Source organism: Ammospiza caudacuta, chromosome 29, assembly GCF_027887145.1.
Source record: "Ammospiza caudacuta isolate bAmmCau1 chromosome 29, bAmmCau1.pri, whole genome shotgun sequence".
Classification (NCBI taxonomy): domain Eukaryota; kingdom Metazoa; phylum Chordata; class Aves; order Passeriformes; family Passerellidae; genus Ammospiza; species Ammospiza caudacuta.
This window is the reverse complement of record NC_080621.1, coordinates 662366-680785: the sequence shown is the minus strand read 5'-3', so window position 1 is coordinate 680785 and position 18420 is coordinate 662366. Positions and strand designations below refer to the sequence as shown.

The 18420-nt window shown below is 53.9% G+C and overlaps 2 protein-coding genes across 2 annotated transcripts in view; both read left to right on the top strand.

Annotated features, from left to right (window-relative positions):
* The first annotated feature begins 555 nt into the window (after positions 1-555).
* Positions 556-11699, top strand: LOC131569136 (SCO-spondin-like). The gene is given in 11 exon segments (XM_058821360.1): positions 556-813; positions 987-1389; positions 3794-4065; positions 4067-4172; positions 5869-5994; positions 6958-7080; positions 8106-8228; positions 9013-9081; positions 9185-9259; positions 10072-10214; positions 10602-11699. Coding segments are annotated over 11 exon segments (1731 nt in total). The 3' UTR covers positions 10635-11699.
* A 726-nt stretch (positions 11700-12425) lies between these two features.
* Positions 12426-18420, top strand: part of KHSRP (KH-type splicing regulatory protein) — a 29995-nt gene continuing 24000 nt past the window's right edge. The window contains 4 exon segments of the mRNA XM_058821478.1: positions 12426-12650; positions 14992-15100; positions 15197-15235; positions 16822-16861. Of these exon segments, the coding sequence (XP_058677461.1) occupies positions 12438-12650; positions 14992-15100; positions 15197-15235; positions 16822-16861 (401 nt within the window). The 5' untranslated portion in view covers positions 12426-12437.

Below are 18420 nucleotides of genomic sequence, written 5' to 3'. Positions count from 1 at the left end.
CGGTTTTCCCTCCCTTAATCCCGGATTTCGCTCCCGATTTTCCCTTCCCTCATTCCGGGCTTCCTTTCCCGCTTTTCCTCCTTTTATCCCGGTTTTCCCGCCCCTCCCTCATTCCCGGTTTCCTTCCCTTCATTCCCGGTTTTCCCTCTCTCATTCCCGGTTTCCTCCCTTCATTCCCGGTTTCCCTTCCCGGTTTTCCCTCCCTCATTCCCGTTTCCCTCCCGGTTTCCCGCCCCTCATTCCCGTTTCCTTTCCCGGTTTTCCCTCTCTCATTCCCGGTTTTCCCTCTCTCATTCCCGGTTTCCTTTCTTCATTCCCGGTTTCTCTCACTCCCGGTTTTCCCTCTCTCATTCCCGGTTTTCCTCCCTTCATTCCCGGTTTCCTTTCCCGGTTTTCCCTCTCTCATTCCCGGTTTCCTCCCTTCATTCCCGGTTTCCTCCCTCATTCCCGGTTTTCCCTCTCTCGTTCCCTTTTCCCGCCCCTCCCTCATTCCCGGTTTTCCGCCCCTCCCCTCCCCCTTTTTGAACGCCCCGGGCTCCGCCCCCCGCCCGTTAAATGGGGCCCGAGCGGAGCCGCGGCCGCGGGGACACCGGGAGGGAGCGGGAGCGGCACCGGGACCGGGATCAGAACCGGGATCGGCACCGGGACCTGAACCGGCACCGGGACTGGGAGCAGACCGGGATCCGCACCGGGATCGGGATCACAATCGGGACCGGGAGCGTCCGGTACCGGGATAAGCACCGGGACCGGGATTGGGACCTGAACCGGGATCGGCAACGGGATCGGCACCTGTACCGGGACTGGGATCGTCCGGTACCGGGATAAAAACCGGGATCTGGACCGGGATCAGGATCTGAACCAGGACCGGAATCTGTACCGGGATCAGCACCGGGAGCGACCGGGACCGGGATTAACACCGGGATCGGCACCGGGACCGGAACTGGGATCGGGAGCGTCCGGTACCGGGATAAACACCGGGATCGGGTTTAGAACCGGGATTAACACCGAGAGCCACCGGGATCAGGATAAACCCGGGGATCAGAACCAGGAACGACCGGGAGCGGGATAAACACCGGGATTTGTACCGGGAGCGATCAGAACCGGGATCAGAACCGGAACCGGGACTGGGAGCGGCACCGGGACCCACCAGGACCGGCACCGGCACCGGGATCAGTTCGGAGCTCCCGGGTCTCTCTCAGCTCCGGTTCCGCTCCCGAACCGGGGCGGGACCGAAAACAGAACCGGGAACGGCCGGGATGGGACCCGGGACCACCGGGAACCGATCCGGGACCAGCGGGAACCGATCCGGGACCACCGGGAGGGGATTCGGGACCACCGGGATCCTCCTGCTCCTCCTGGCAGCGGCGGCGGCGGCGACACCGAGCACAGGTGAGAGGGGCAGAGACCCCAAAATCCCCCCAGGACCCCCAAAATTCGACCCGGGACCCCCAAAATTTCCTCGTGATCCTCCCAGGACCCCCCAAAATCCCCTCAGGTCTTCCCAGGAACCCAAAATCGCCCCCGGATCCCACAAGATCCCAAAAATCCGCCCTGAGAACCCCAAAATCCCCCCCAGGACCCCCAAAATCGCCCCCGGATCCCACAAGATCCCAAAAATCCGCCCTGAGAACCCCAAAATCTCCCCCAGGACCCCCAAAATCCCCCCAAAACCCCCTCAGGACGCCCCAATTCCCACCCAGGACCTCTCAGGACCCCCCAAATCCCCTCAAAATTCCCCCCAGGACCCTCAAAATTTGCCCAGGATCCCCCAAATCCCCTCAGGACCCCCAAATTCCCCCAAATCCCCCCAAGTTCCCCCAATTTCCCCCCCAGGACCCCCCAAATTCCCCCCCGGGTTCCCCCCACGTGTCGCGACCCCGCCCCACCCCATCGGAGGCCACGCCCCCTCATCCCCACCCACCCCGCGATGAACCAATCAGCGCGCGCGGTTCGCCCCGCCCCTCGGCGGACGCGTCTCTGATTGGCTGAGCTCAGACTGGCCACCCGCGGGGGCGTGGCTTGAGGCAGCCAATCAGCGCGCGGCGCGCGGGGAGGGCGCGCCCGGGTGGGGCCGGAATGGGGGAAAAAAATCGGAATAAAAACCCCAAAAAATGGAGAAAAAAACCCAAAAAATCGAAATAAAAACCACCAAAAATGAGGGGAAAATATAAAAATGAGGGGAAAGGAGCAAAAAATGGGAGAGGGACACAAAAATTTGGGTTAGAAATGGTGAAAAAGGGAAAAGGAGCCGCCCTAAAAGTTGGGGTCAAACTCCGAAATTCCAGAGGAAGTTTCAAGGGTGGAGCGGAAATCCCGAAATGAGGAGAAAAAACCTAAAATTGGGGTAAAATATCCCAAAAATGGGGTAAAAAACCAAAAATGGAGATGAAAACCACAAAAATGGGATAAAAATCCCACAAAAATGGGATAAAAACCCCAAAAAATGGGAATAAAATTCACCAAAATTGGGTTAAAATTCACCAAAAATTGGAATAAAATATCCCAAATATCGGAATATTTTCATTTTTTTGATTTTTATTTATTTATTTTAATTTATTTTTTATTATTTCCCCCCATTTTCGGGGTAATTTTCAGCTGTTTTAGGTGAATATTTTTAATTTTGGGGTTATTTTATTTTAGGTTTTTTAGCTATTTTCCCCCCTTTTTTTTTGTTTATTTTGGGTTATTTTCTCTCAATTTTTTTCGGTTATTTTGAACTATTTTGGGGTGAATTTTTTGGGTTAAGTTGATTTATTTTGTTTTATTTTTTTTTATTATTTAATTTATGTATATTTTATTTTATTTTGTTTTTTTTTAATTTTTATTATTTTATTATTTTTAATATAATTAGTTTTTATTATATTTTATAATATATATTATATATTATATTACATTATATTTTATTATATGTTATTATAGAATTTTTTATGTCATACTATATATATAATAATTTGTTTTTATTACAATTTATTTTATTTCAATTCATTTCAATTTATTTTCAATTATTTGAATTTATTTTATGGTATATTAATTTAATTTTAATTTATTTAATTTAATTGTTTTTTATTTTGTTTTATTTTACTTAATTTTATTTCATTTCATTTTAATTGTAATTCATTTTATTTTATTTTATTTCATTTCATTTTAATTGTAATTCATTTTATTTCATTTTATTTTATTTCATTTTAAATGTAGTTCATTTTAGTTCATTTCATTTCATTTCATTTCATTTTAATTGTAATTCATTTTATTTTATTTTATTTCATTTCATTTCATTTTAATTGTAATTCATTTTATTTCATTTTATTTTATTTCATTTTAAATGTAGTTCATTTTAGTTCATTTCATTTCATTTCATTTCATTTTAATTGTAATTCATTTTATTTTATTTTATTTCATTTCATTTCATTTTAATTGTAATTCATTTTATTTTCTTTTATTTCATTTCATTTTAATTGTAATTCATTTCATTTTATTTTATTTCATTTCAATTGTAATTCATTTTATTTCATTCTATTTTATTTCATTTTAATTATAATTCATTTTATTTCATTTCATTTCATTTTAATTGTAATTCATTTATCTTATTTTATTTTATTTCATTTTAATTGTAATTCATTTTATTTTATTTTAACTGTAATTCATTATATTTTATTTTGTTTTACTTTATTTTATTTATTTAAAAAATCAATTTTACGTATTCAAATTTATTTAAATTTATTCAAATTTATTCAAATTTAACTAAATTTATTCAAATTTATGCAAATTTATTCAAACGGATTTCTTCATCCAGCGCACCCCCCGTGCCCTCCGGACCATTTCCAGTGCGGGGACCTGTCGTGCCTGTCGCGACATTTCCGATGCGACGGCGACCGCGATTGTCCCGACGGGCGGGACGAGCTGGGCTGCGCCCCTCCCCCCACGCCGCCCTGCCCCCCGTCCTCGTTCCGCTGTCGCGACGGCGGCTGCGTGCCCCGCCTGTGGCGCTGCGACGGCGACCGCGACTGTCGCGACGGCAGCGACGAGGGGGAGGGGCTGTGCGGGACGCCCCGCCCCCCCCCCGCCCTGCCCCCCCCTGCAGTTCCCCTGCGGCTCCGGGGAGTGCGTGGCCAGCGGGTGGCGCTGCGACGGCACGGCCGACTGTCGCGATAGCTCCGATGAACGGGGGTGCGGTGAGTGCGGGGGGCTGGGAGGGACTGGGAGAAACTGGGAGGGACTGGGAACAAACTGGGATAAACTGGGAACAAACTGGGATAAACTGGGAGGGACTGGGAGAAACTGGGAGGGACTGGGAACAAACTGGGATAAACTGGGAGGGACTGGCCAGCGGGTGGCGCTGCGACGGCACCGCCGACTGTCGCGATAGCTCCGATGAACAGGGGTGCGGTGAGTGCGGGGGGCTGGGAGGGACTGGGAGAAACTGGGATAAACTGGGAGGGACTGGGAGAAACTGGGATAAACTGGGATAAACTGGGAGGGACTGGCCAGGAGGTGGCGCTGCGACGGCACGGCCGACTGTCGCGATAGCTCCGATGAACTGGGGTGCGGTGAGTGCGGGGGGCTGGGATAAACTGGGAGGGACTGGGAGGGACTGGGATAAACTGGGATAAACTGGGAACAAACTGGGATAAACTGGGATAAACTGGGAGGGGACTGGCCAGCGGGTGGCGCTGCGACGGCACCGCCGACTGTCGCGATAGCTCCGATGAACAGGGCTGCGGTGAGTGCGGGGGGCTGGGAGGGACTGGGATAAACTGGGATAAACTGGAAGGGACTGGGATGGACTGGGAACAAACTGGGATAAACTGGGATGGACTGGGAACAAACTGGGATAAACTGGGAGGGACTGGGAGAAACTGGGAGGGACTGGGATAAACTGGAAGGGACTGGGAACAAACTGGAATGGACTGGGATCAAACTGGGACCAATTGGGAACAAACTGGGATCAAACTGGGATGGACTGGGAGGGACTGGGAGGAGGTTTGGTTGTACTGGGAGGGACTGGGATCAATTGGGAGCAAACTGGGAGGGACTGGGAGGAGGTTGGGTTATACTGGGAGGGACTGGGATCAAACTGGGAGGCACTGGGACAGACTGGGATCAAACTGGGAGGGACTGGGACCAAACTGGGAGGGACTGGGACCAAACTGGGAGGGACTGGGAGGACGTTGTGTTATACTGGGAGGAACTGGGATCAGACTGGGATGGACTGGGAGGGACTGGGATCAATTGGGAACAAACTGGGAGGGACTGGGAGGAGGTTGGGTTATACTGGGAGGAACTGGGAACAAACTGGGAGGGACTGGGACAGACTGGGAGGCACTGGGACAGACTGGGATCAAACTGGGAGGCACTGGGACAGACTGGGATCAAACTGGGAGGGACTGGGACCAAACTGGGAGGGACTGGGAGGACGTTGTGTTATACTGGGAGGAACTGGGATGGACTGGGATGGACTGGGAGGGACTGGGAGGACGTTGTGTTATACTGGGAGGAACTGGGATCAGACTGGGATGGACTGGGAGGGACTGGGAGGACGTTGTGTTATACTGGGAGGAACTGGGATCAGACTGGGATGGACTGGGAGGGACTGGGAGGACGTTGTGTTATACTGGGAGGAACTGGGATCAGACTGGGATGGACTGGGAGGGACTGGGAGGAGGTTGGGTTATACTGGGAGGGACTGGGAACAAACTGGGAGGGACTGGGAGGAGGTTGGGTTATACTGGGAGGGACTGGGATCAATTGGGAGCAAACCGGGATGGACTGGGAGGGACCCCACTCTAACCCCGCCCCTTTGTCTCTAACCCCGCCCCCTTTGTCGCTAACCCCGCCCCTTTGTCTCTAACCCCGCCCCTCTGTCCGTAGCCCCGCCCCCGCCGTGCCCCCCCGGGCAGTTCCTGTGTCGCGACCGGCGCTGCATCCCCGCGGCGCGCGCCTGCGACGGGACACGTGACTGTCGCCATGGAGACGACGAGGAGGCGTGTCCGGAGGGTGCGGCAGGGGCGGGGCCACGTCAGGGGGGCGGGGCCACGTCAGGGAGGGAGGGGCGGGGTCTGGGGGATTTTGGGGGAATTTTGGGGGAATTTTGGGGGAATTTTTGGGGATATTTTTGGGGGGATTTTTTGGGAAATTTTTGGGGATTTTTTCGGGATTCTTTGGGAAATTTTTTTGGGTGGATTTTTAGGGGTTTTTTTGGGTGGATTTTTGGGAATTTTTGGGGATATTTTTGGGTGGATTTTTAGGGTTTTTTTGGGTGGATTTTTGGGAATTTCTGGGGATATTTTTGGGTGGATTTTTAGGGGATTTTTTGGGTGGATTTTTGGGAATTTCTGGGGATATTTTTGGGGAATTTTTAGGGGATTTTTTGGGTGGATTTTTGGGAAATTTTCGGGGGGATCTTTTGGAATTTTGGGGGGATTTTTTTTTAGGGGATTTTTTTGGGATTTTTTAGGGATATTTTTGGGAAATTTTCGAGGGGATTTTTAGGGATTTTTGGGGGGATTTTTTGGGAAATTTTTAGGGGTTTTTTTTGGATTCTTTGGGAAATTTTGGGAGATGTTTTGGGAAAATTTGGGGGGATTTTTAGGGATTTTTGGGGATATTTTTGGGTGGATTTTTAGGGATATTTTTGGGTGGATTTTTAGGGATTTTTTGGGGGGATTTTTGAGAAATTATGGGGGATTTTGGGGGGATATTTTAGGGATTATTTAGGGGATTCTCAGGGAGTTTTTGGTTGGATTTTTGGGAAATTTTCGGGGGGATTTTTAGGGAGGAATTTTGGGGCAATGTTTGGGAAAATTTTTAGGGATTTTGGGGGGTGTTTTTAGGGATATTTGGGGATATTTTTGGGAAAATTTGGGGGATTTTTAGGGGGATTATTGGGGCCGTTTTGGGGAGGATTTTGGGATATTTTTGGGGGTCTCTCGGTCCTTGAGCCCCCCTCTCTTCCCCCAGCCCCGTCGTGCCCCGGCCCGCAGCGGTTCCGCTGCCGCTCGGGTGAATGTATCGCGATAGCGCAGGTCTGCGATGGGCGGCGCCACTGTCGCGACTGGTCCGACGAGCCGCTCAAGGAGTGCGGTGAGGAGGGGCCCGAAATCCCACAAAAAAAACCCAAAAAAACCTCCCAGAAAACCCCCAAAAACTGCCCCGAGAGACCCCAAAATCCCCTCTAAAAAACCCCAAAGTTCCCCCAAAAATGGCTCAAAAAATGCCCTGAAAACTTCCCCAAAAATGCCCCAAAAATCCGTCCAAAATTGTCCCAAAATCTCCCAAAAATCAGCCCCACAACTGCCCCAAATCCCCCCAAAATTGCTCCAAAAATGCCCCAAAACTGCCCCAAAAACCCTACAAAAACTGTCCCAAAATCCCCCCAAAACTGCCCCCAAAAGCCCCCCAAATTTGCCCCAAAAAACCCAAAAATCCCCCCAAAATCAGCCCCAAAAGCCCCCAAATCCCCCCAAACTTCCCCCCCCAAAATGGCTCAAAAAATGCCCCAAAAACCCTACAAAAATTGTCCCAAAAGCCCCCCAAAAATTGCCCCAAGAAACCCAAAAATCTCCCCCAAAAGGCCCCAAAAGCCCCCAAAAAATCAGATCCAAAAACCCCCAAAAACTCTCCCAAAAATCCCCCAAAAACCAGACAAAACTCCCAAAAATTGTCGCCAAAATGGCCCCCAAAAATCCCCCAAAAAATTCCCTCCCCCCAAAAAAATGTGGTGAATTTTGGAATTTGGGTTTTTTTTGGGATTTTGGGGTCTTGGTCCCTTTTGAAGTTGGGGTTTTGGGGTTTTGATGTTGGGATTTTTGGGATTTTTGGGCTTTTGAGCTTTTGGGATTTGGGAATTTTGGGGGGTTTTGGGATTTGGGGATTGTTTGTATTTTGAGCTTTTCGGATTTTGGTATTTTTAGGTTTTGGGATATTTCGAATTTGAGATTTTAGGATTCTTGGCATTTGGGGGTTTTTGGGGCTTTGGGGTTGGAATTTTTGTTGGTTTTTTTTTTTTTTTTGTGATTTTGGGGTGCTGAATTTTGGGATTTTTTGGGATTTTGGGATTTTTGGCTTTGGAATTTTTGAATTTTTGGGATATCTTTTGGTATTTCCAGGGGTGAACGAGTGCCTGCAGGGGTCTGGGGGCTGCTCCCATTCCTGCCGGGATCTCCCCATCGGCTTCGAGTGCAGCTGCCCCCCAGGAATGGGGCTGGGCCCCGACAACAGAACCTGCCATGGTGGGTGAGACCCCAAATCCCCCCCAAATCCTCCCCAAATCCCCCCAAAACCCCCCCCAAAAACCCCCCCAAATCCCCCCCAAATCCCCCAAAAAACCCCCCAAATCCCCACAAAACCCCCCCCCAAATCCCCCCCAAAACCCCCCCAAAACCCCCCCAAAAACCCCCCAAATCCCCCCAAATCCCCCCCAAATCCCCCCCAGACACCCCCCAAAATCCCCCCCAAATCCCCCCAAAATCCCCCCAAAACCCCCCAAATCCCCCCAAAACCCCCCAAAAACCCCCCAAATCCCCCCCCAAATCCCCCCAAAACCCCCCAAATCCCCCCAAATCCCCCCCAAATCCCCCCAGACACCCCCAAAATCCCCCCAAAACCCCCCAAAATCCCCCCAAAACCCCCCCCAAATCCCCCCCAAATCCCCACCCAGATGCACCTGGGACAGGTGAAACCCCCCCGGGACCCCCCAAAATCTCCCAAAACTCCTCAAACCCCCCCAGACGCAACTGCCATGGTGGGTGAGACCCCCGGGGACCCCCCCAAAACCCCCCCAGCCACACCTGGGACAGGTGAGACCCCAAAATGCCCCCCCAAAATCCCCCAAATCCCCTCAGAGACCCCCCCCAAAACCTCCCCAGAGACACCCCTAGACCACTCAAAACCCTCTCAAATCCCCCCAGACCCCCCCAAAATCCCCCCCAGACCCTCCCCAGCCACACCTGGGACAGGTGAGACCCCCCCCAAAACCCCCCAGGTGACCCCTCCCCCTCTCTGTGTCCCCCCCAGCCGTCCCCGGGACCCCCGAACCGGAGCCCCAGAGCCGCGACCTCAGCACCGAGGGACACGCCCCCAACGGTGAGGCCACGCCCACTCAGCACACACGGCCACGCCCCTTGGGAATGTGGCCCACGCCCACTTATCATTTGACCACGCCCCCTGATCAGTTTTATTCCCACAGGTGACCTCATCCAACCGGGCGGGGCCAGAGGGGCGGGGCCATGGATGACGTCACTGGGGGTCCTGCTGTCCCTTGGTATGGACGGGGGGAGGGGTTAAAATCACGGGGGTGGGGGAGGGGAAATGGGAGGGGTCCCCAAAAATGGAGGGGAGCTTGGAGGGGGGAAGGGGTCACAAATTGAGGGGGGGTTCCCAAACTGGGGGGGGGAGGGGGGTGTCCCGTGTCTGCAATTCCCCGTTGTGGCCACCAGGGGGCTCCATGAATTGATCCCATTGGGGTAGCTCCAAATTTGGGGGTGAAATCCCAAATTTTGAGGGAATATCCCAGAATTTTGGGTTCTCCCAGATTTTGGGGGGGCTGTCCTTGTTTTTTAGGCTGAAATCCCAGATTTTGGGGTGATTTCCCGATTTTTTGGGAGGTAAAATCCTGGATTTAGGGGCGGTCGCCCCCTTCCTGCAGTTCTCACCTGTGACCATCAGGGGGCTCCATGAATGGATCCCAAAGGGGCATCCCAGATTTTGGGGGCAAAACCCCAAATTTTTGGGGTAAAATCCCAGATTTTTGGGTTCTCCCAGATTTTGGGGGGCTGTCCTGTTTTTTTAGGGGAATATCTCGGTTCTTTGGGGTGAAATCCCGAATTTTGGGGTGATTTCCCGATTTTTTGGGAGGTAAAATCCTGGATTTAGGGGCGGTCGCCCCCTTCCTGCAGTTCCCACTTGCAGCCACCAGGGGGCTCCCTGAATTGATCCCAATGGGGCACCCCAGATTTTTGCTGCAAAATCCCGAATTTTTGGGGTAAAATCCCAGAATTTTGGGCTCTCCCAGATTTTTTGGGGTTCCCCAAATTTTGGGGGACCCTCCCCCGACCCCCACTTTTGCCCCCCCAGGTCTGTTCGTGTGCCTGGGCCTGGCCGGGCGGGCGCTGTGGCGCTGGTGGCGCCGGCGCAGCACCAACAGCATCAGCTTCAGCAACGCCGCCTTCCGGAAGGTTCCGGAACAGCTGGAGGGGGCGGGGCTTGGCGACACGCAGGTGAGCGCATGGAGGGGGCGGGGTTAACGCCTGGAGGGGCGGGGTTAACACCTGGAGGGGGCGGGGCTTGGTGACACGCAGGTGAGCACATGGAGGGGGCGGGGTTAACGCCTGGAGGGGCGGGGTTAACACCTGGAGGGGGCGGGGCTTGGCGACACGCGGGTGAGCACATGGAGGGGGCGGAGTTAACGCCTGGAGGGGGCGGAGTTAACGCCTGGAGGGGGCGGGGCTTGGTGACACGCAGGTGAGCGCATGGAGGGGGCGGGGTTAACGCCTGGAGGGGCGGGGTTAACACCGGGAGGGGGCGGGGCTTGGCGACATGCAGGTGAGCACATGGAGGGGGCGGGGCTTGGGGACACGCGGGTGACGCCATTTTGTCCCCCCCAGTGGCCGCTGGCAATGGAGGAGGAGGAGCCCTGAGGGGCCGAGACAGCTGGGGACACCTGGGAACATCTGGGGCACACCTGGGGACACCTGGGGAACATCTGGATATGCCTGGGACGCACCTGGGGAACTTCTGGGGAACATCTGGAGACACCCCGGTGGACATCTGGATGCACCTGGACACACCTGGGACGCACCTGGGGACACCAAAGAACACCTGAGAAGATCTGGGGACACCTGGGGACACCTGGGTGCACCCAGATACACCTGGAGGACATCTGGGACACACCTGGGACACACCTGGGTGCACCTGGGGACACCTGGGGACATCTGGGAACACCTGGGTGTACCTGGATGGACACCTGGACACACCTAGACCACGTTGTGCACACCTGGAGACACCTGGGCTCACCTGGAGACACATCGAGCCCCACCTGGAGACACCTGGGAACATCTGGGACACACCTGGGTGCACCCAGATACACTGAGGGATGTCTTGGCACACCTGGGCACACCTGGGTGCACCTTGAGACACCTGGGGGGACATCTGGGACACACCTGGGCACACCTGGGCACACCTGGGCATCACTTCAGAGTCACCTGGGCACACCTGGACACACCTGGGAGGGGCTGAGTGCACTCAGAGGTGGCTGTGGGCACACCTGGACACACCTGGGCACACCTGGGCACACCTGGGCATCACTTCAGAGTCACCTGGGCACACCTGGACACACCTGGGCACACCTGGATGAAGCCATGCACACCTGGATGTAACTGCAGACACCCCTGGGCACATCTGTGAACACCTGGGCACACCTGGAGGAGTCTGTTCATAGCTGGGCACACCTGGACACGTCTGTGAACACCTGGACGAGGCTGTGCACACCTGGGCACGGATGTGGGCACACCTGGGCACATCTGGGCACTGCACCTGTGCCTGTTCTCCCCTGTCCCTGCCCCTCTCACCTGTCCCGGTGCCCCCAGTTCCCCCCAGGACATTTTTTAGGAATTTTTTTAAAACCAAAAATTTTCCAATTTGGGCCCAAATTGAGGCCTCTGTGAAAGGGGCGGGGCCAATGTGGCCACGCCCTGTGATGTCAATAAAGGTTTATTTATTAATTAACCAGTAATTGGTCTGCCGGCATGGGCGGGCCCCTGGGAAAGCTCCACGCACGCTATTGGTCGTTGTTTCCCCCCAAAAGCACTGCGTGCCTCTCATTGGACGCCGTGCTGGCGGGGGCGCACGCTATTGGCTGGGCGAGCTGCCAATCAAACGCCCACAGCCGAGCCCAGCTGTGATTGGCCAGCGAGTTTTCCGCCGCTGATTGATCCACGGAGCTGTCAATCTAAGAAAGCACCGCCTTTCCCGCTCCGTGGATTTTATTGGCTGAGCTGGCTGTCACTCAAAAACGTCATTCAATCGCTGCGCAGCGCGGGAGGGAGGGGATAACGCCGAATTCGATTAGTCAAAACAAACGTCAATCACTTCTCGCCCCGCCTTTTCCGTTATTTCCGCTTCCTCCACCAATCGCGGGGTCTCCTATGCGCTGATTGGCCGCGCACCGTCCGTCCCGCCCACGCCCCGCGTCCATTCTCACCGTTCCATTGGCTATTCCCGCTGTTACTCAACCTAACACCCCTCAATCGCAGCGCGCCGGCTCCTTCCTTCCTCCCATTGGCCGCCGCGCGCTGTCCTCAGTATCTGATTGGGTGAGACGTCCGTCAGTCAGCGCGAATACGCGAGGTGATTGGTCGCGCTCCTCCGGTGAGGGCGGGGCCTCCCAGCCTGCCCCGCGCGGCCTGAGGCGAGCGCGGCCCGTTCCCGTCGCCGCCTCCGCCATGTCCGAGTTCGGCCCCGCGCCGCCCCCTCCGCCGCAACCGGGGGCCGCTCCCTCCGCCCCTCCCTCAGCCGGGCCCGGCGCCGGCCCGGGAGGAGGAGGAGGAGGCGGCGGTGGCGGAGGCGGCAGCGGTGGCGGAGGCGGCGGCGGTGGCGGCGGCGGCGGCACCGGCAGGAAAGACGCGTTCGCCGACGCGGTGCAGCGAGCTCGGCAGGTGAGGGGCTCGGAGGGGCGGAGGGAAGGCGAGGGAGGCGCCGGGGATCCCTCCCGAGCCTCCCCCGCCCCCACATTCCCGGTAAGGCCCCTCCCCCACCCCCCCTCCCCCACACCGGGGGTCGTGAGGGGAGAACGGGGGGGGGGCGGGGGGAGGGGCGACCTCTTCCCCTCACGATTTTCCCGCCTTTTCCGTTCCTGTTTATTTCTCTCCTTTTCCTCCTCACGGTACCGTAATTACGGCGGTTGAGGCGCCGTTACCGTAATTATGCCGTTAATTTGATTAATTAGCGCGGCTAATGAGCGGAGTTTGGGGATTAACGAGTGCGGTAATGGAGCAAAGGGTGGGGAAGGGGTTTGGGTCACTCAGGAGAGGTTGGATTTGAGAGGGCAGGAGGTTTTGGGGGATCCTGAGCGGATTTTAAGGGGGATTTGGGGGGTCCTGAGGGGAATTGAGGGAATTTGGGGGGTCCTGAGGGAAATGTGGGGGCTCTGAGGAGGAGTTGGGCGGTCCTGAGGAGTTTTCGGGAGTCCTGAGGGGGTTTTGGGGGGTCTTGGGGGAGTCTTGGTGAGGTTTGGAGGGTCCTGAGGGGATTTTTGGGGGTTCTGAGAGAATTTGAGGGGCTTTGGGGGGGTCCTGTGGGGTTTTGGGGCATCCTGAGAAGATATGAGGGGAATTTAGGGGTTTTGAGAAGGATTTGGGGGGTCCCGAGGGAGTTTTGGGGGGATCCCGAGGGGATTTGGGAGGTTTTTAAGGGATCCTGGAGGGTCCTGAGGGCGCTTGGGGATTTCTGAGGGGGATTTGGGGGAATTTTGAGGGGGATTTGGGGGCGTTCTGAGGGGGTTTGAGGGGTTTTGGGGCATCCGGAGGGGAGTTTTGGGGTGTCCTGAGAAGTTCTGAGGGGAATTTGGGGGTTCCGAGAGGAATTTGGGGAGTTCTGAGGGGTTTTGGCCGTCCTGAGGGGATCTGGGGGGTCCTGCGAGGTTTTAGGGGAAATTTTAGGGGGTTTTGGGGGGAATTTGGAGCATCTTGGGGGGATTTTTGGGGGAGTCCTGAGGGATTTTGGGGTCCTGAGGGATTTTGGGGGTCATTGGGGGGGAATTTGTGGGGTTTCAGGGGAATTTTGGGGGGTCCTGAGGGGTTTTGGGTGGTCTGGGGGGTTCCTGAGGGGTTGAAAAGGCGGCAGGGAGAGATTTTGGAGAAATTTAGGGAGTCCCGAGGGAATTTGGGGAGTTCTGAGGGGTTTTGGCCGTCCTGAGGGGATTTGGGGGCGTCCTGCGAGGTTTTGGGGGAAATTTTAGAGGGTTTTGGGGGGAATTTGGAGCATCTTGGGGGGATTTTTGGGGGGGTCCTGAGGGATTTTGGGGGTCATTGGAGGGGATTTGTGGGGATTCAGGGGAATTTTGGGGGATCCTGAGGAGTTTTGGGGTGATTTAAGGGCATTTTGGGCACTCTTGTGGGATTTTAGGGCAATTTTGGGGTGATTTAAGGACATTTTGGGCAATTCTGTGGGATTTTGGGGTGATTCAAGGGCATTTTGGGCCCTCTTGTGGGATTTTGGGGCAATTTTGGGGTGATTTAGGGGCATTTTGGGCACTCTTGTGGGATTTTGGGGTGATTTAAGGGCATTTTGGGCACTCTTGTGGGATTTTAGGGCAATTTTGGGGTGATTTAAGGGCATTTTGGGCACTCTTGTGAGGTTTTGGGGCAATTTTGGGGTGATTTAAGGGCATTTTGGGCGATCCTGTGGGATTTGGGGGTGATTTTATGAAATTTTGGAGTATTTAGAAACATTTTAGGACAATTTTAGGATAATTTTGTGGGATTTTGGAGCAATTTTGTGGCGATTTTGGGGCTTTTTATGTGATTTAGAAGCACTTTGGCCAATTTTATGTTGGTTAAGGTAATTTTGGGGTGATCTAGGATTTGGGGGTGATTTTATGAGGTTTTGGAATATTTAGAGGTGTTTTAAGGCAATTTTAGGATAATTTATATTACTTTCGGTAATTTTGTGGGGTTTAGAGGCATTTTGTGGGATTTAGGGGGATTTTAGCCAATTTTGTGTTATTTAAGGTAATTTTGGGTTGATTTAAGAGCATTTTGGGGTATTCAGAAGCATTTTAAGGCAATTTTAGAATAATTTTATGGCATTTTGGGGCAATTTTAGGGCAATTTTGGGTCATTTTAATACAATTTTCATGCAATTTTTTCCCGATTTCATTTGTTTTTTACTTCCTATTTATTTCTAGCAAGTTGGGGTTTCCCAGGAGGGAATTTTGGGGTGACTTTTCTCCTTTTTGTGTTTCTCAACCCCCCAAAATTTTCCCCTTTCCCCCCTCAGATCGCGGCCAAAATCGGGGGGGACGCGGCGCCCCCCGTGCCCAACAACAGCGCCCCCCCCCCGGATTTTGGGGCCTTTGGGGGGCAGAAACGGCAGCTGGAGGATGGAGGTGAGGGGGAAGCGAACCCCAAAACCCGGGGGGACCCCAAACTTTGGCTGGGGGTGGAAATTTGGGGGTCCCCAACCCCGAATTGTGCACCCCCAGATCAGCCCGAGAGCAAGAAACTGGCGGCGCAGGGGGAAGGTGAGCGGGGTTTGGGGGGCCCTGAGGGGGTTTGGGGGGTCCTGAGGGGGTTTTGGGGGTCCCCAGAGGGGTTTGGGGGTCCTGAAGGGATTTTGGGGGGTTCTGAGGGGATTTTGGGGGGTCCTGAGGGGATTTTGGGGGGTCCTGGAGTGATTTTGGAGGTGTTCAGGGGGAGGATTTGAAGGGTCCCAGAGGGGGTTGGGGGTCTTGAAGGGATTTTTTGGGGTCCCCAGAGGGGTTTGGGGGTCCTGAAGGGGCTTTGGGGGGTCCTGAGGGGATTTTGGGGGGTCCTGGAGTGATTTTGGGGGTGTTCAGGGGAGGATTTGAAGAGTCCCAGAGGAGTTTGGGGGGTGCCCAAAAGGTTTTTGGGGTCCCCAGAGGGGTTTGGGGGTCCTGAAGGGATTTTGGGGGGTTCTGGGGGGATTTTGGGGAGTTCTGAGGGGATTTTGGGGGGTCCTGAGGGGATTTTGGGGGATCCTGGAGTGATTTTGGGGGTGTTCAGGGGGAGGATTTGAGGGGTCCCAGAGGGGTTTGGGGGCCTGAAGGGATTTTGGGGGCTCCTGAAGGGATTTTGGGGGGTCCTGAGGGGATTTTGGGGTCCCCAGAGGGGTTTGGGGGCCTGAAGGGATTTTGGGGGCTCCTGAAGGGATTTTGGGGGGTCCTGAGGGGATTTTGGGGGGTTCTAGGGGAGGATTTGAGGGGTCCCAGAGGGGTTTGGAGGGGTCCCCAAAAGGCTTTTGGGGGCTCCAGAGGAGTTTGGGGGTCTTGAAGGGATTTTGGGGGGTTCTGGGGGAGGATTTGAGGGGTCCTGAAGGGGTTTGGGGGGTCCCAGAGGGGTTTTTGGGGTCCTGAAAGAATTTGGGGGGGTCCTGAAGGGATTTTTGGGGTCCCATAAAGGTTTTTGGGAGTCCTGAAGGGATTTTAGGGGTTCCCAGAGGGGTTTTGGGGGGTCCTGAAGGGATTTTGGGGTGGGGGATTTGGGGTTTGGGGGGGATTTGGGGTTTGGGGGGGATTTGGGGTTTGGGGGGGATTTGGGATTTTGGGGTCACCCCGGTCTCGAGGGATTTGGGATTTTGGGGTGGATTTTGGGGGTATTTTGGATTTTAGGGGGAATTTGGGGTGGGTTTTTTGGGGGTGGATTTTGGGGGGATTTTGGGGTCACCCCAATTTGGGGGAACCCCCACGGAAGGCTCAGGTTTGGGATTTTGGGGGGGATTTGGGGTGGATTTTCGGGGGAATTTGGGGGGATTTTGGGGGGATTTTGGGGTCACCCCAATTTGGGGGAACCCCCACGGAGGGCTCAGGTTTGGGATTTTGGGGGGGATTTGGGGTGGATTTGGGGTGGATTTTCGGGGGAATTTGGGGGGATTTTGGGGTCACCCCGATTTGGGGGGACCCCCACGGAGGGCTCAGGTTTGGGATTTTGGGGGGGGGGATTTGGGGAGGATTTTGGGGGGATTTTGAGGAGGAACTTGGGATTTTTGGGGTGGATGTTTCAGGGGGGATTTTGGGGTGGATTTTGGGGGGATTTTGGGGTCACCCCAATTTGGGGGGACCCCCACGGAGGGCTCAGGTTCCCCCCCCAGCGCTGCCGGCACCGATGGGGCCCATCCACCCCCCTGCCAGGTACGGGGTCTGCGGTTGGGGGGGATTGGGGTTTGGGGGGTTTGGGGGTTTGGGGTTTTATGGGCTTTGGGGGTTTGGGGTTTTATGGGGTCTGGGGTTTGGGGGGTTTGGGGTTTTATGGGCTTTGGGGGTTTGGGGGGGTTTGGGGTTTTATGGGGTTTGGGGGGTTTGGGGTTTTATGGGGTTTGGGGGTTTGGGGGGTTTGGGGTTTTATGGGGTTTGGGGGTTTGGGGTTTTATGGGGTTTGGGGGTTTGGGGGGTTTGGGGTTTTATGGGGTTTGGGGGGTTTGGGGTTTTATGGGGTTTGGGGGTTTGGGGGGGTTTGGGGGGGTTTGGGGGGATTTGGGGTTTTATGGGGTTTGGGGGTTTGGGGGGGATTGGGGTTTTATGGGGTTTGGGGGGTTTGGGGTTTTATGGGGTTTGGGGGTTTGGGGGGTTTGGGGTTTTGTGGGGTTTGGGGGGTTTGGGGTTTTATGGGGTTTGGGGGTTTGGGGGATTTGGGGTTTTGTGGGGTTTGGGGGTTTGGGGTTTTATGGGCTTTGGGGGGGTTTGGGGTTTTGTGGGGTTTGGGGTTTGGGGGGGTTTGGGGTTTTATGGGGTTTGGGGTTTTATGGGGTTTGGGGGTTTGGGGGGGTTTGGGGGGGTTTGGGGTTTTATGGGGTCTGGGGTTTGGGGAGTTTGGGGTTTTATGGGCTTTGGGGGTTTGGGGGGGTTTGGGGTTTTATGGGGTTTGGGGGGTTTGGGGTTTTATGGGGTTTTATGGGGTTTGGGGGATTTGGGGTTTTATGGGGTTTGGGGGTTTGGGGGGGTTTGGGGGGGTTTGGGGTTTTATGGGGTCTGGGGTTTGGGGAGTTTGGGGTTTTATGGGCTTTGGGGGTTTGGGGGGTTTGGGGTTTTATGGGCTTTGGGGGTTTGGGGGATTTGGGGTTTTATGGGGTTTGGGGGTTTGGAGGGGTTTGGGGGGGTTTGGGGTTTTATGGGGTCTGGGGTTTGGGGAGTTTGGGGTTTTATGGGCTTTGGGGGTTTGGGGGGTTTGGGGTTTTATGGGGTTTGGGGTTTTATGGGGTTTTATGGGTTTTGGGGGGGTTTGGGGTTTTATGGGGTTTGGGGTTTTATGGGGTTTGGAGGTTTGGGTTTTTATGGGGTTTGGGGGGGATTTGATGGGGATTTGGGGGAGATTTGAGGGGATTTTATGGGTTTTGGGGGGGTTTTATGGGGTTTTGGGGGGTCTTGGGGGAATTTTATGGGGTTTTGGGGGGATTTTATGGGGATTTGGGGGGGTTTGGGGGGATTTGATGGGGTTTTGGGGGGATTTGATGGGGTTTTGGGGGATTTGGGGGGATTTTAGGGGGTTTTGGGGGGATTTGATGGGGTTTTAAATGGAGTCTTTAATGGGATTTTATGGGAATTTTTGGGGGGTTTTATAGGGATTTTTATGGGATTTGGGGGGGATTTTATGGGAATTTGGGGGAGTTTTTTTGCGGGGTTTTTGTGGGCGTTTATGTGGGGTTTTTATTGGGTTTTGGAGGGTTTTTTAAATGGGGTTTTTAGGGGTTTTT